The following is a 14,516-nucleotide window of genomic DNA, read 5'->3' as shown; positions in this document are numbered from 1 at the left end:
TCACCAGAGAGACACTGGGGAGCAGAACAGGCAGAGTGACAAAGTGCACTGCTGAGGGGGAACAGCAGGGAGACAGGAGAGGTCTGCTGCACCTTGTGGGTCAGCTCCCTGGTTGGGGATGGAACTCAACCCATAGAGTTGAAGAGGTGATAACGCTGGAACTTACCCCCAGGCCAACAAGTAGGCCCTCATTTTGTAATCTCTTAACACTACTTTGTATTGAAAAATCTATATTCAATCATACATTTCTTATTACAAAGGAAAAACTAAATTTTCAATGGAGAGATGATAGTTACCAGTTTAGCTATGTGTTAGCATCGATGAGATATTCTGACATGATGTACCTCTTAACCATGAAGTTATTCTTGCTGAAAATATCTAACCTGAACTTAAGTAAGTATACTCAAATTTATGTCAACAGCATCAATCACTCGGAAGACTTGTTAAGAACAAAGCATGCTAGATCTCTGGCTCAGTTTTATATGCAAATTAAATTCAGAAAATCTGGAATGTAACCCAACAATATGCTTTTTTCACTCAAGTCCCCAGATGCTGCTCAAGCTGCTGACCCAGAGATGCTACTCTGAGAACCACTGCTCTTGACGTAACTTTCAGTTTACAGAACTATAGGAACTGCTAAAGGAGCATATTAAATTACCAGACAAGTCTAGAGTGTAAAGCATGCTTTATAAGAACTGGCCTGCAATCTCCCTAATGAACACTGATGCAAAAATCCTCAACAAAATACTTGTCAACAGAATCCAACAATGTCTCAAAGAGATAATACATCAAGATCAAGTGGGATTCATGCCAGGAGCCCAAGGATGGTTTAACATATGAAAAAAAATCAATAAATGTCAATCAACACATGAACAAAAAGAAACTTAAAAACCACATGATTATATCAATAGGTGTTGAAAAAGCTTTCAACAAAGTCCAACATCTATTTATGATGAAGGCCCTTGAAATTCTAGGGATTGAAGGAACATACCTAAAGATAAGAAGTCTTATTTAACAAACCCACAGCCAATATTATTCTCAATGGTGAAAAGCTGAAGGCTTTTCCACTAATAGGATCAGGAAAATGACAAGAACGTCCACTCTCACCACTCCTCTTCAAAGTAATACTAGAAGTCCTTTCCAGAGCAATAAGACAAGAGGAAGTCATACAAGGAGTTTAAATATGGGAATAAGTAATTCTATCACTATTTGCGATGACATGATAGAGAACTGTAAAAACTGCACAGAAGAGCTACTCAAAATAATCAACCAGTTCAGCAAAGTAGCAGGATACAAAAATAAACACACAAAAATCAGTAGCTTTCCTATGCACAATCAATCTGAAGAAATCAAGAATCCCTTTTAAAATTGAAAGCAAAAAAAAAAAAAAGTCAGATATTTGGAAACAAGCCTAACAAAAGATGTGAAGGACCTATACAAAGAAAATTATAAACCACTATTAAAAGAAATAGAAGACACAAGGAAATGGAAAAATATCCCCTGCTCATGAACTGGGAGATGTAACCATATTAAAATGGCCATCCTACCAAAAGCAATTTACAGACCGAATGCTATTCCAATAAAAAATAACACTCTTCAAAGAAATAGAAGACACACTGATGAAATTCATATGAAACCACAGAAAACCAAGAATAGCCAAAGCCCTGCTGATGAAAACAAAGGAAAACGGGAAGTATCAGACTTCCAAACTTCAGTCTATATTACAAAGCCACAATAATTAAAGCAGTGGCACTGGAACAAAAACACACAGACCAGTGGAACCAAATAAAGCCCAGAAATAAACCCACACATATATGGACAATTAATCTTTGACAAAGAAACAAAGAATAAGCAATGGAAGAAGGACAGTTTAACAAATGGTGCTGGGAAAACTAGACTAACAAACAAGCAAAAAAAGAAACTAGACCACTATCTGACACCATGCATGAAAATCAACTCAAAATGGATAAGATATTTGGGAATAAGACCTGAAACAATAAAATATATACGAGAAAATATAGGTAAAACACTACAAGACATACATCTCAAAAACATCTTTAAAGACTCTTTACCCAAAGCAAAGAAAATGAAGGAAAAGAAACACATGGGACTACATCAAACTGAAAAGCTTCTGCACAGCACAAGAGACATTAAAATACCCTACTGACTGGGGGGAAAGAATCTTTGCACTCCGTACAGCAGACTAGGGCCTGGCCACAAAGATATATAAAAAGCTCACTCGAATCAACAAAAACAAAACAAACAGCCCAGTCAAGAAATGGGCAGAAGAACTTAAAAGACACTTCTCCAAAGAGGAATTGCAAATGGCCAACAGACATATGAAAAAATGTTCATCTCTCATAATCAGGGAAATGCAAATCAAAACCAAAGTGAGGTAACACCTCACACCAGTGAGAATGGCACATAAAAAAAAAAAAAAAAAACCTAACAACAAATGTTGGTGAGGATATGGTGAAAAGGAACTCTCCTACATTGCTGGTGGGAACGCAAGCTGTTGTAACCACTATGGAAAGCTGTATGGAGATTCCCCAGACTACTGAAAATGGAGCTACCATACCACCCAGCAATTCCACTCCTAGATATCTACCCAAATGACACAAAAGCATTAATTCAAAAAGATACACAAACCCCTATGTTTATTCCAGCACTATTTACAATAGGTAAATCCTGCAAACAAACCAAATGGCCAACACTAGATGATTGGATCAAGAGATGTACTGTATATATACATATCGAATGGTTTCACTCATAGGAGGAATTTAAGAGAATCAAATAAGACAGGGTGGGGGGGGGTGTATTGTCACTACAATACAAAACAAAACAAAAACAGACAATTATAAACCAGAGAGATCCTACAGGGGAGGGAGGCAAAGTGGGATCAGAAGGAGGGAGGATGCGGGAGGTTATGGTGATGGGAGAGGAGGGGCAAGTCAACATTCTTATAAAAAGAACAATAATATAAGTTGATATTTTTAAAACAACTGGCCTGGACTCCAAAAAATTAATACCACAAAGAAACAAAAATAGCTGGAAGAGTCAGAAACCAGATTAAAAGAGACCACTGAATTATAACATAAAACAATACAATACACAAAAGATTGGCTGGATCCTGGGCTGGGCTGGGCTAAAAACCAAAACCAGCCATTAACATCTGCCTTAACCAGTCCAGGGCCAGGAAACAAGCCCGGTTTCTTCATCACATGCTTGCTGCTCCATGTGGCTCCTCTGGTCTCCTCCTGGGTCTCCATCATGCCTCCTTCTTCTGATTCCTTCTCATCTCTCCTTTTTTCTCTTCTCAGCTCCACCCTCCTTCTGGGTGGGGAAGGGAACCAGGAACGTCCCCTTTTCCTAGGGACCACCCTGTTACATCCCTGACTGCGGCAAATAGATCCCTCCACAGCCTCATCCCTCCTCATTTCACCAACACCTTGGCCATGTCTGAGTGCTGTCGAGCGCCCCTCCCCCAGGCTGCAGCTGGTGACGCCACACAAGCCACCAGCGAGACTTTAGCCATAAGCAGACCCACAACTGAAGGCACAGCACCACCTACTGGGGAAAGGACGCCTTTTCCAAAGATGCTGAATCAGAATTCAGAGCCTTGAGCCTGACAAAACCTACACAGTGGTATAAACACCAAAGGCACAGGCGGGGCATGTACCGTCAGCCAACACAGAACTCTAGAGAAAGAATCAGAATTTTTCCAGAAAGCAAACTTAAAGACATGTACTATTAGGCTCGAGCAGTGAACTTGAAATAGTTGTCATGGAGAAACTCAGAGATACAAGAAAACTCAGAAAAGCAACTCAATGAACTCCAGAATGAAATTAATGAGCAGAATGCATCCTTTTCAAGAGATTGAAGTTATGGATGATAAACAGACTCAAGATGCGAAGAACATAAGAAATAAGATCAGGATTGCTACAGAAAATGTTAAAAATGGAATAGACCAAATGCAACAGAACAATGAGCTTGAAGAATGGTTCGGGTAAATGAGAAAGAAAATGAAATGCCACATGGGCTATTTGATTCCATTACAAAAGGCAACACAGATTCATGGGCACCCCAGAAGGAAAACAGGAAGGCTGCAGTTTTCTGCAGAGGGGAGTGTCATGACAGCCTGTGACAACCTTCAATAATTTAGGAGGAGGGAAAAATGTGAACAACACATAAAGCAAATGTGACAACATATTAGCAACTGGTTGAATCTAAATGAAGGACATAAAGCATTTCACAGACTATTTCAACATTTTTGTATGTTTGACAATTTTCAAAATAAAAAGCTGAAGGAAGGAAAAAGCTAGAGGTGCTTATTCTAATTTTGTAGGTAGTGGGAAAGGCATACAAATGGAATACAGACAGACTTTACCAGTTCCTTATAACCATGGTGGGCTGGGCTGGCTGATAATTTATTCTAATTTCCATATTTAGAAGATTCCCTTTAACAGTATTTTTATATTACTTTTATAATCAAGAACAATTTAAGCATGCTCTTTAAAAAATGTCAATAAATGAGCTTTGGCCAATATCACATAAGCAGCTCTCTTCCCGACAGGCCACCCAGTTAACTCAGGGCAGAGCAAGAGTGTGCTGGCCTCTAGGGTTTCACTTTCTTCCCAGAACACCTCACAATGGAGCCGCGAGGACACTCACTTGGTGCTGGTTCTTATTCTCCATGTGCCCCAGCTTGGTATTCATTCTATCCTGGACTGACCCCAGTTCTGCTTTGAGGTCCTCCACAGTTGCCTCCAACTGATTCTCCAGCTTGTTGATTAGGGGTTCACATCGACAACCGTTTATTGGTGCCTAGGAGGGAGACCAGAGTTAGACCAACTCAGTTGTTCCTTCACGGAATTCAAGTTCCCAGCACATGCCGGTCAGTGTCATGAGGATGCAGATGATGGAGGAGGCAGATTCACCCTTCTGGTGACCTTCAGATGTCTGATAGGCCAAGCTTTGGGTCACCAAAGCTTCATAGGCACCAGCAAGATTCAGAAAGGATCAGGCATGGTCCCAGTATCCTCAAAGCTGCCTGGCTGCTACCTCCTCCCTTCCGCCTCCCCTCCCAGGGAAGCCTGGGCCCAAGTGACACCAGCAGAGCTGAACCATGTAGCGGGGAGGGCGGTCTGGCTTCCTCCGAAGCTCATCTTAAGTCAATGCCTAAAGTGGGTGTCAGCCCCCAGGACATTCTCTCGGAAGGCCACGTCCTCGTCAGCAGTACCTGCATGACTTTCCCATCCTTGCCCCTGTACAGGGTGTAGAGCTGGTAGGCTCTAAACTCATGGGGAGGGGGTGGCGGTGAACTTCGATGCCTGGGTCTCTTTTTAGAGTGATTATGAGTGTGAGAGTTCTTCTGGCGTCCAGGCTGTTGGTCTGCTGGTGGGGTGGGGTCAGAAAACGCTGATACCTGTGGGAAAGGGGAAAAATAACACCCCTGAGCACCTGAAACCTCAAGACTGACACCAGCCTGAGACTTCCACTTCATGTCCCACTTTTGGCCAAAGAACCCTACTTTGTCCGTGGTATTGTCCGCCCAGCACCCCATGTCAACTACAGCTCTGTGTAGTCAGTGTGCTAACCCTGTTGGGATAAGCCAGATTTGATTTCTGTACTTTGGCTTCAAATCAGCAAGCCAGCGAAGGGGCCTCTGAGCTGCTGGCTGCTGCCAACCTGCCTCCCCATCCTGTCTCGGCTGCTCTCTCGATCCTCCTGACCTTGGGCCTTGACTTTCTGTGAGTATTGTCCTTGGCTCTGGGCTCTGGGGAAGCTGACAGGATATCTTCTCTGGTGTCTTCTTTTCTGGGTGCAACCTGTTCACTGCTAGGGGTGTCTCCTGCTGAGACACTACCCTGCAGAGGGAAGAAGAAAAAAGCCTAAAATCCTGTTCACTTTTGCAAGATCAGCATAAAATTCTGTTTGCAAGACTCCATTCACAAAAGGACCCATGAAAACCTTTGCCAGTGTGACACATGGGGAACATACCTCAACAGGAATGCTTTTCCTGGCTGAATATTGGGCTATTGTTTTCATTATTGGCTGCCAGACTAAATATAGTCTTGGGCCTAATCCTACGTTCTAGATCTTCAAGAACATACCCTAGGTAAAACATCATTAGATTGTTTTACTCATTTCAACAAAAAGGAACCCCTTCCATTTCTTGAACTTGGAAGCTCAAAATTCATAGTGAGAGTGAGAATCCTCTGAGAAAAAAAAAAAAAAGCCCCCCATTTCTGGTCCTTGTGAGAATCTTCACAAATTAATATGTATAATTCACACAGTGGAGCTTAATCAGAGTTCTAATGCCATACTCCTGGAAACTGATAAGAAGAGTCCAAGACAGCAGACAGAAGAGTAAGTACTCAGGGATACAGGTTAAGTGCCAAGTGTCTCAATATCCTATTTCTCCCTCCAGGGACACGAGAAGGCACAGTTCATTCTAAGGCTGCTGTACACAGCTCTGAGGCTGTGGGCACAGCAGGGCACCCGGTAGTCAGGACAAGTGATGCAGAGGGAGCTGGATGCAACCTGGGCTTATCGGCCGCCCAGCAGCCGAGCCTGCTAACTTGCACTGAGCAGTCACGAGGGCCAGCACGCTCCTTAGGCGGGAAGGAAAGCAGCAACCCAGTCAATGGTGGTCAAACTTGAGTCCACATCAGATCTACCTGCAAGGGTTGTTCAAAAGCAGATTGCTGGGCCCCACCCGGGGTTTCTGGTCCAGCAGGTCTCAGGTGAGGTCCAGGAATCTGCATTTCTAGGTCGGTTTCAGATGACACCCCATGGACACACTGAGAACCATCGCTCTGCAGAATCACGGTCGTGGGACCAGAGAACCTAGCTCTCCAAGGGGTACGGAGTGAGGACACATACCCACATAGGTGCCCGAAAAGTGGGGAAAGACACACAGCACGCGACCCGAATCGTGGGGGCAGAGGACATGATGCCAAAGAGAAGGAGACTGTCAAGAGTCTGCAGAACTCAGTGGTCAGGAGAGACCGAGATGGGCAGAGCAGCCTCCACGTGACCCCCGAGGAAGCAGGGAGATAGTTTGCCACCCTCAGTTAGAAGGCGGATTGGGGCGGGGCGGGAGGGCCACCCCCACCTTGCTTTGTGCCACCTCATCTCTCGGCACAGACTGAGCTCTCCTTTCTTCCTTGAGCCTCTCTCTCTTTTTCCTCAGGCTTCGCCCACGACTGAAGCGCAAGACCTGAAGGAGGCAAGAAGCATCGTTACAAACCATGGGTGCATGCAGCCTCAATGTGAGGGAACTCTCCTTGGACCTGGAGCTCTCATTTAAGGAAACTGGAAACTGCCTGCCCCGTGGGAGGGCCAAGCACTCATGTCCAACAAGCACCTGTGATGCCTCCCATGTCTCATGCAGGGCATCACAGGGCCCGGTGATGGTGGACAATCTCAAGGAGCGGCAGTCCATGGCAAGGACAACTGGCACTTATGTGCTGGCCAGTCATATTTGTCATACACAGCCATCAAGTGGGGATGTAGGGGCTGGGCACTGCCTACCTGCAGGGAGCACCATTCACGCAGACTGGTACCCTTGCAGCTGTGCAGTGCGGCCGCCCTGTGCAAGGCACAGTCTCGTTATCTTGGTACAATGGAGCCAAACTAGCCCATCAGATTTTTCTCCAACTCATTTAATTTGATTCAAATATGACTAAGGTACATCTGTTAGCCACAGTACCATTGGCCAAGAACTTTTTCCCAAAAGGAGGCATTGGGTCTGCCCTTCGAGGGCTGAGGGGTAGAATGCACACAGATAAGTACATGTGGAATCCTGAAGACCAAGGACGGAAGCCAGCATCAAGCTGCAGGAGTTTTGGGCAAGTCGTTGGATTCCTGTGCTCTAGCTGCTCAAATGCAAAGAATGGGAGTTGTTGGGATTAGCCAAGACACAGCAGGTGGCTGGCACACCTTGAACCCACAGTTACTGTCAGGTGCCTCCCACCTGCCAGGGTGCCTTTGGGCTGCTCGCTTGACAAAAGATGTTTAAAAGAGCTCATATCTTTGAGCTGGTGGAAACCTTCCCCCTGGCTCTGCTCCACACCCTCCTCCCAGCCATACTCAGTTCCAGGGTTTATTTCCTTTAACCAAGCGGGTCCAGAAAACCTTTTCCAAGGCCTTTCCATACAAAAACATGTCTGGTCTTATATAGACTTATATAAATAGATATAGTCTTATATAAATAGATAACGACTCTGAAGATTGACATCATGGTTTTCACCTCAAAGTCAGACTTTTTTTCTCTTGGGTCATTATGTTCAAGTGCTATCAGTGGATGACAATAAGAAACTCTATGGGGAACAGTACCACATAAATAGAAAATTCCTGACAGAATCTTGCCGCACTGGATTTTAAAAATCATTCTTATTCCCTAAGTCAGCAGTTCTGAAAGGGTCCAGGGTCTTCTGAGCCCACAAGGTTAAAGTTGTTCTCATCATCTCAACAACGTTGGCCTTTTCCACTCTCCTGCTCTTGCATGATTATACAGTGGCATTTAGAAGAGGTTGTTGGAGTACTGCAATGGATTGCATGTAGAAATGGAGAGTAGACTTGTAAAAATGTAAAGGCAATTCTGTGCCTCTCATTCATGGTTTTAAAACTAGTCCACAAAATGAAGTCCAGGTTAACACAAAATGGTCATATTTTTAAGAGAACATATATCTTTCATTTTTTTTACTCTAATTTCAAATATGGTAGCTATTGATACCACTCACATAAACAAAGCTCTTTGTGGGCCTCCAAAATATTTAAGAATGTAAAAGTATCCTTAAGCTAGTAAATCTTAAGTTATTTTCTAAAGTCAAATACAGCCTCACTATAAAGCTGAGCCTGACGCAAGGAAGTGACTAGTGCCTGTCCCTCCTCTGGTTTGTGGACACTTAGAAACAGGACACAGAGCCAGAATCACTCTGAAATTCATTTTCAGGAGCATTTGTGAATTGTGTCAATCAAAAATGACATGTAGAGGTTATCCAAGCCCAAAATCATTATTAAAAATTTTCCTCCCATAACCCAAGTTACCAGCCAGGGAGAAATCACTTTACATGACTTACAGCCTTTTTCAGCCACCATTTCATCCACCAGATGTAGATCACTGATCTTTTCCAGTTCACAGAAAGCATGGAATATTGATCTTAAGGCCTCAAAAGAAATATTCTTAGTACTGCTATGAACCACTAAAATTCAGGTCAACTAAGGTAGCAAGGGATGGGGATTTCTTTTTTAAATAAAACAGCTATTTCTGTAGCTACAGATTAATAGAACATATAATTTTATGCACATTCCAAAGTTCCTTCTTTATGTTGAGAGTGCGCTTAATATAAACAACCCCATAAAATAAACTTTCCTAAAAAGTCATCCCATTTAATTCCTATTCAATATGCAGGCACAGAAGAACTTGCTCAAATTATTTTTAAATGGAAACACAGAAGGAAAACTGTGTAGAAAGTGGTCCATGGAAAAGCTTTCTCCCCCATGAATTAAGGACCCTGGGCTCTGGAAAACATTCGTCTCTGTGTTTAGAGGATACCCCGTTGCACAAGACTCGATGACATTCATATAACTCAGCAAGGGGCTGGCTGTCCAGCAAACTGTCAGACAGTAAATACCTGATAGTTTGATAGCCATGGATTCTGAACTTAGATAGCACCCTATACTTTGATACATGAGCGACTAACATTACCAGGTTTATGGATGCACTTTTGATGAGGATTTTATTACAAATAGTTGACAGAGTACCTGACTCACTCCTGGACTTCCTGAAGCAAAAGATGATCAATTTTGTAAAATAACTTTTTTTTTTTAAACCACTAGCTATATCAGGCGCATTTCTAAAACCTAGAGTAATAAAGGTCATGTTCAAGCCTGGCTGGGGTGGGATTGTGATGTAGCAGTCTCTTTCCAGAATCTTCCTCTGGCTCCCTAGACATTGTCATCCCAAAATAGGAAACAGAGTAAGATGAGAAACCAACTGGTGTTTACTGTAATGTCATATGGAATGACTCCAATCTGAAAATAATCTAAATACCCAAATGTTAAGGAAGCAGGTTAACAAAAACAGCAGCAACAAAACATACTATGATTCCAGAGCATAAAGAAATAATTGTGAAGACTGCGGATCATTTCCCTACATTAGGATAAAGGGCAGAATCGAAAAGGCTATGTGACTGCGCTGTAGCTGCAATCCTAAAAAAAATCACCTTTCTCTGGAAGGTGATATGAAAAAGCAAAGTGCTGAAGTTATGACTAGCTTACAAGTCCTCATTACTAATTATTATTTAGGTAATTTTAACCTCAACTCAAATGATGACCGTCGATTTTAAAAGCAGAATGATAGCCAAGGTACCACCATTCAATAAAAATGAGAAAGCTATTCAGGCTTCCCCTACTACTTCAAAGTAAAAAGTTTCCATTCAGTTCTGATTTCCTACATTTGGTCTCCATATAAGTGAGTGGGGACAGCACTGCCAGACCTCAAAATAACCAAACAGGAAAGCTACAGGTGTCAGAGACAACCTTACCGTACTTAACGTCTCGAGTGAACATGCACAGCGGTGTCCAGAATGGGGCCTCCCTCCCACCTTGCTCTGGGAAATACCTCTTTTGACCACACAGCCCAGTGGATGCTCCCCTCCTCCTAAAGCCCACCTACTCAGGGCTTTGGCCTCAGACTCCTGAGTCATGATCTCCTTGGGTGTTGCTTTAAACTAAGATGCCCTGCCTGGCTCAGTGCCTGGGAAGTCAGATGAGGAAGCTGGAGGCATCAAGGACCCAGCCACTGGGACCACCTGTCCCCTGGGAAGAGCCATCTGCTGAGCCTGCAGGTTCGGGTGCAGCCACCCAGAGACCCATGTGGACTTCTGCATTTTCTTCTGCCTGGTCAGTGAGCCAGTCAGTTCCCTATTTAAGTTAAATTGAAATGGCTTCAGTAGATGGCAACCAGAGGCAGCCCAAGGACTGCCGCAACACGTAATGTGACGGGAAACGCAGCAACTCCTACCTGGGGAGCTTTGGTGAGAAGAAGAGCAACTTCTGGATTATCGTGGTAGCGGGCAGTCTCCAGCGGAGTCTGGCCTGCCTAAGGAAGACAGGGAGAACAAGTCAGTCAAGAGCCCACTCAGCCACTCACCCAGGCGGGACAGCAGTCTGCGCTCAGTCACGCCTGTCCCTACACGTGCCCAACAAGCACTGTGGTCCTGCTCTCGAGTCTCTCTCATCCCAGCCAGCGAGGGAGCTGACCACCCCGAGGACAGGGCGGTAAACAACACACAGCCACTGGGGTGGAGGGGCGAGCACGCAGTCAGCTGTAGAGGCAGAGGCGTGGCAGGGCACACCAAGGAATGCTGCCCGGGACACAGGGAAGGTGCAAATCACACAGGGTCAAGGCGAAGAGTTCAGGAAACAACAGAAAGGACCACAAAATCAGCCAACCAGTGAATTTCCCCTGGAGAACAAAGGGAGGACACTGGGAAGGCTCCATCAGGGCCCAGCCGCCTCTGAGTCTCAGAAACTGGACTGTGGAAAATTTAGGAAGCTATGGCCACAATGCAGAGTCTAGGGAGATAAGACAACAACAAAACCAGGAGCTAGTAACATGCATTCAGCAGCCAGGAAATGTATCTGGGTAGCCTGTCAATGGCACTATGAGGCAGTTCTGGAGCTGTGAGGAGGGAGGGAGCCGGATCTGGAGCCTCTACCAGTCTCAACGCAGACTGGCCCTCAGACCTGCCACAACCCTTCTGCCCCTGTCCTAGCCACGGGGGTAGAGGCCACTAGTGAGCATCAAGAAGAAAGGTTGCTTGAGCTGGTGCTTGCCGGGGCAGCTGTGGGAATGGTAGGAAGAAAATACTGACAGGCATGAGATACACTGGTTTTGGGGAGAACAGAGTCAGAGTTTTAAGGAAGCTTTATCTGATAAGGCCACTTGTTCTGAGGACCATGCCATTCACACACTCAGAAGTCACTTTTAGTAACAACCACTTAGCTGCTCCTGACTTCCCTTCCATTCCAGGATGTGCCCACTAAAGTTGGGCCCTCAGATTGTGGCTTCAGGGGGCTCTACCATCTTCCAGAGTAAGGCCGTGTGCACCCCAAGTGTGTAGGTAATGAGGCAGTAACAATCACCCCATTATGAAGAGAAATGGAAACAGCCATGGTTGTAACTCACGTTATTAACAATGGTCCCATCTGCTCCAGCTTCCAGTAAGATTTTAACCACCTTCTTGTGATTTAGGGCAGCAGCAATATGCAGAGCTGTGTCACCAGCCTGAAAGTAATCAGAAGAAAGTCTGCTAAACCGCATCTGATCATGGCCTATACGCCCTTTGCCCAAGTGTTATGTGGCTCTTTTTAAAGAGCTCTTGGGGCCCTCCCTGGTGGCACAACGGGTTAGGACCAGCAGTGCAAGCGAGCCACAGCTGCAAGTTCAATGCAAGTTCGATCCCCAACCTGGGAGGTGACCCATATGGCGCGGCAGACCTCTCCTGGCCTGCCCGCTGCTCCCCTCAGCAGTGTACTTCATCCATCTGCCTATTCTGCTCCCCACTCTGACTCTGGAGAATCCTCTCAGCATCCTGCACCTCTGGCTTAGACCCCAGTTCTGTATGCATAAATAATTTTAAAAAATCAAAGAGCTCTTGGGACTAAGTGGCCTATGCATAAATTTTTTTTTTTTTTCCAACTGGGGATACCAGAAATACCAAGATTAAATACAAGGGGCAAAAGTGATGCTGGGTCAGGGCTGTTGAGCCCAGCCTTACATCAAGGCAGAGTGAGAAGCAAGCGGCCAGGGGCTGGCAGGCTAGCCCTTCTGGAGCCTGGGCCATGTCTGCTGGCCAAGCAGACGAGAGGTGGTTTCTCTGTGCTTGGCTGAGCAGAAGTTGTGAAGACAGCTACTTCTCACCAGAGAAGAAACAGCTGAGCCCTGCTGTGCTTGTGGGGATGCAAAGGGGCTGGTGAATTATTCAGTGGCTCAGCATGCTCTTTGTTTAGGGAGACATTGAGAATTAGGGCTCACTTAAGACCAGCTGCTTTCAACCTCTTACCCATATCCTATATGTGCTCACATATTCAACATACAAGGAGTGTGTTCAGATCAACTATGAAAGGGAACTACTGAGGTGAATTCAGGAATGCTATTTTAATTCCCCTGATGACTGCTCGAGGCACTCAGAATGCAGGTTGGGTGGAGCAATTCCAATTCCTGCCACTCCTCCATCCCATGCCCCAACCAAAATAACTGAGAAATAGAAAGGAAGTGAAATAATCCATGATCGGGTAAATTTTTTCCCCCCTAGGGTAGCATGAAAATCCAATGAATAGCTGGGGCAGTGAATAGCTGGGGCAATGTTTATTTCATTGTGTGTCACCTAGTTGTTGGTATTGGGGAAATTCTGTAGCAGTGATTTCCAGTCTTGGTTGCACATTAGAATCAGCTGGAAAGCTTTAAAATACTCTTGACCAGGGTCCCACCCCCAGGTTCTGATCTCATCCATCTGGAATATGGGTTGGGTTGTAACATGCCTCAAAAGGTGAGGAGCACTGGCTAGTGGGGGCTATGTAGGGCTAATTTGATGAACTAGAATCTACTGGAGGTTAGAGAATGGCAGAATGTAGCTATATTTATTAGGTCGTGGTTCTTAATGCTGTCTTTATAGTCAGACTGGGATTTTTTTTTTTTTAATTTCATTGCCTGGATAATCTGGCCGTTTAAACTGGGGTGAATTCAAGAATGCTATTTTTAATTCCCCTGATGACTGTTCAATGTACTCAGAATCAGAAGCTACTATTTTAGTATACTTAACCTCAATCACAATCTAGTTTTAAGTTTCAGATGTATGCACCCAAACTCAGTAAAACCAGTTAAGTGCATCAATTAGTATCAGAATACTCAAGACACTTTTTTTTTTTAACCCAAATGACTACCAGAAATTATATACATTTCCATGGAGCACTATAACAATTACAGCTCTATTTCAAAATCCCAGCTTCTATGGCAGATAATTTTACAGAAACCAGAGACTCCATGAGTTCAAATACCCGGACAACAGTCATGAGGCACTTCATTTCCTTGCTTATTTACTAAGCCACATTCTTTCTTGTGGTTTCTTTAAAATCGTATTTAAAAACAAAACCTGGCCCAAGATCTAGAGAATGTTTAATATGCAAAAGTGGCGATAAGCACTAGAAAGAACAGCAGGCTTTCTCTAGGAGGCAGATAAACCATAGGACTCAGTGGAAGACTCACGCACAAACAGCCCTAACTGAGCCCCAAGGTGGGTAGGGCAGCACCTTCCAGCTGCCTCTGCTCCAGCGGCCCCCACGCACCTGTCCGTTAGCCCTGTGGGGAGGACTCATGCACTGACCTGGTTCTTTTCATGGACAGAACAGAAAGCACTGAGGAGGAGCTTAATGATGGACAAGTGATTATACCGCGCAGCAACGTGCAAACAGGTGTCTCCTGCCTGTGGACAGAAATCAAACTC

General features: G+C 44.6%; 1 protein-coding gene across 6 annotated transcripts in view; it reads right to left on the bottom strand.

Annotated features, from left to right (window-relative positions):
- The window catches only part of ANKRD6 (ankyrin repeat domain 6), a 159,040-nt gene that overhangs the window by 18,432 nt on the left and 126,092 nt on the right, over positions 1-14,516 (bottom strand). For 5 of the 6 annotated variants that reach the window (XR_001145158.1, XR_001145154.1, XR_001145156.1 and 2 more), the window contains exons 7-13: positions 14,397-14,495; positions 12,200-12,298; positions 11,033-11,110; positions 7,118-7,222; positions 5,733-5,867; positions 5,240-5,425; positions 4,672-4,824 (exon numbers count right to left, since the gene is read on the bottom strand). Coding sequence is in view for 1 of the 6 variants with exons in the window: in XM_004673693.2 (XP_004673750.1) it covers positions 4,672-4,824; positions 5,240-5,425; positions 5,733-5,867; positions 7,118-7,222; positions 11,033-11,110; positions 12,200-12,298; positions 14,397-14,495 (855 nt within the window). In the remaining 5 variants the exon portion in view is untranslated. The remainder of the gene's footprint in view (positions 1-4,671; positions 4,825-5,239; positions 5,426-5,732; positions 5,868-7,117; positions 7,223-11,032; positions 11,111-12,199; positions 12,299-14,396; positions 14,496-14,516) is intronic. The other variant, XR_001145160.1, reaches the window with a different exon arrangement.

This window comes from Condylura cristata, unplaced genomic scaffold (assembly GCF_000260355.1).
Source record: "Condylura cristata isolate star-nosed mole 26May11 unplaced genomic scaffold, ConCri1.0 scaffold00001, whole genome shotgun sequence".
In the NCBI taxonomy this organism is placed as follows: domain Eukaryota; kingdom Metazoa; phylum Chordata; class Mammalia; order Eulipotyphla; family Talpidae; genus Condylura; species Condylura cristata.
The sequence above is the reverse complement of the archived record's forward strand: the minus strand, read 5'-3'. Positions and strand labels throughout refer to the sequence as shown.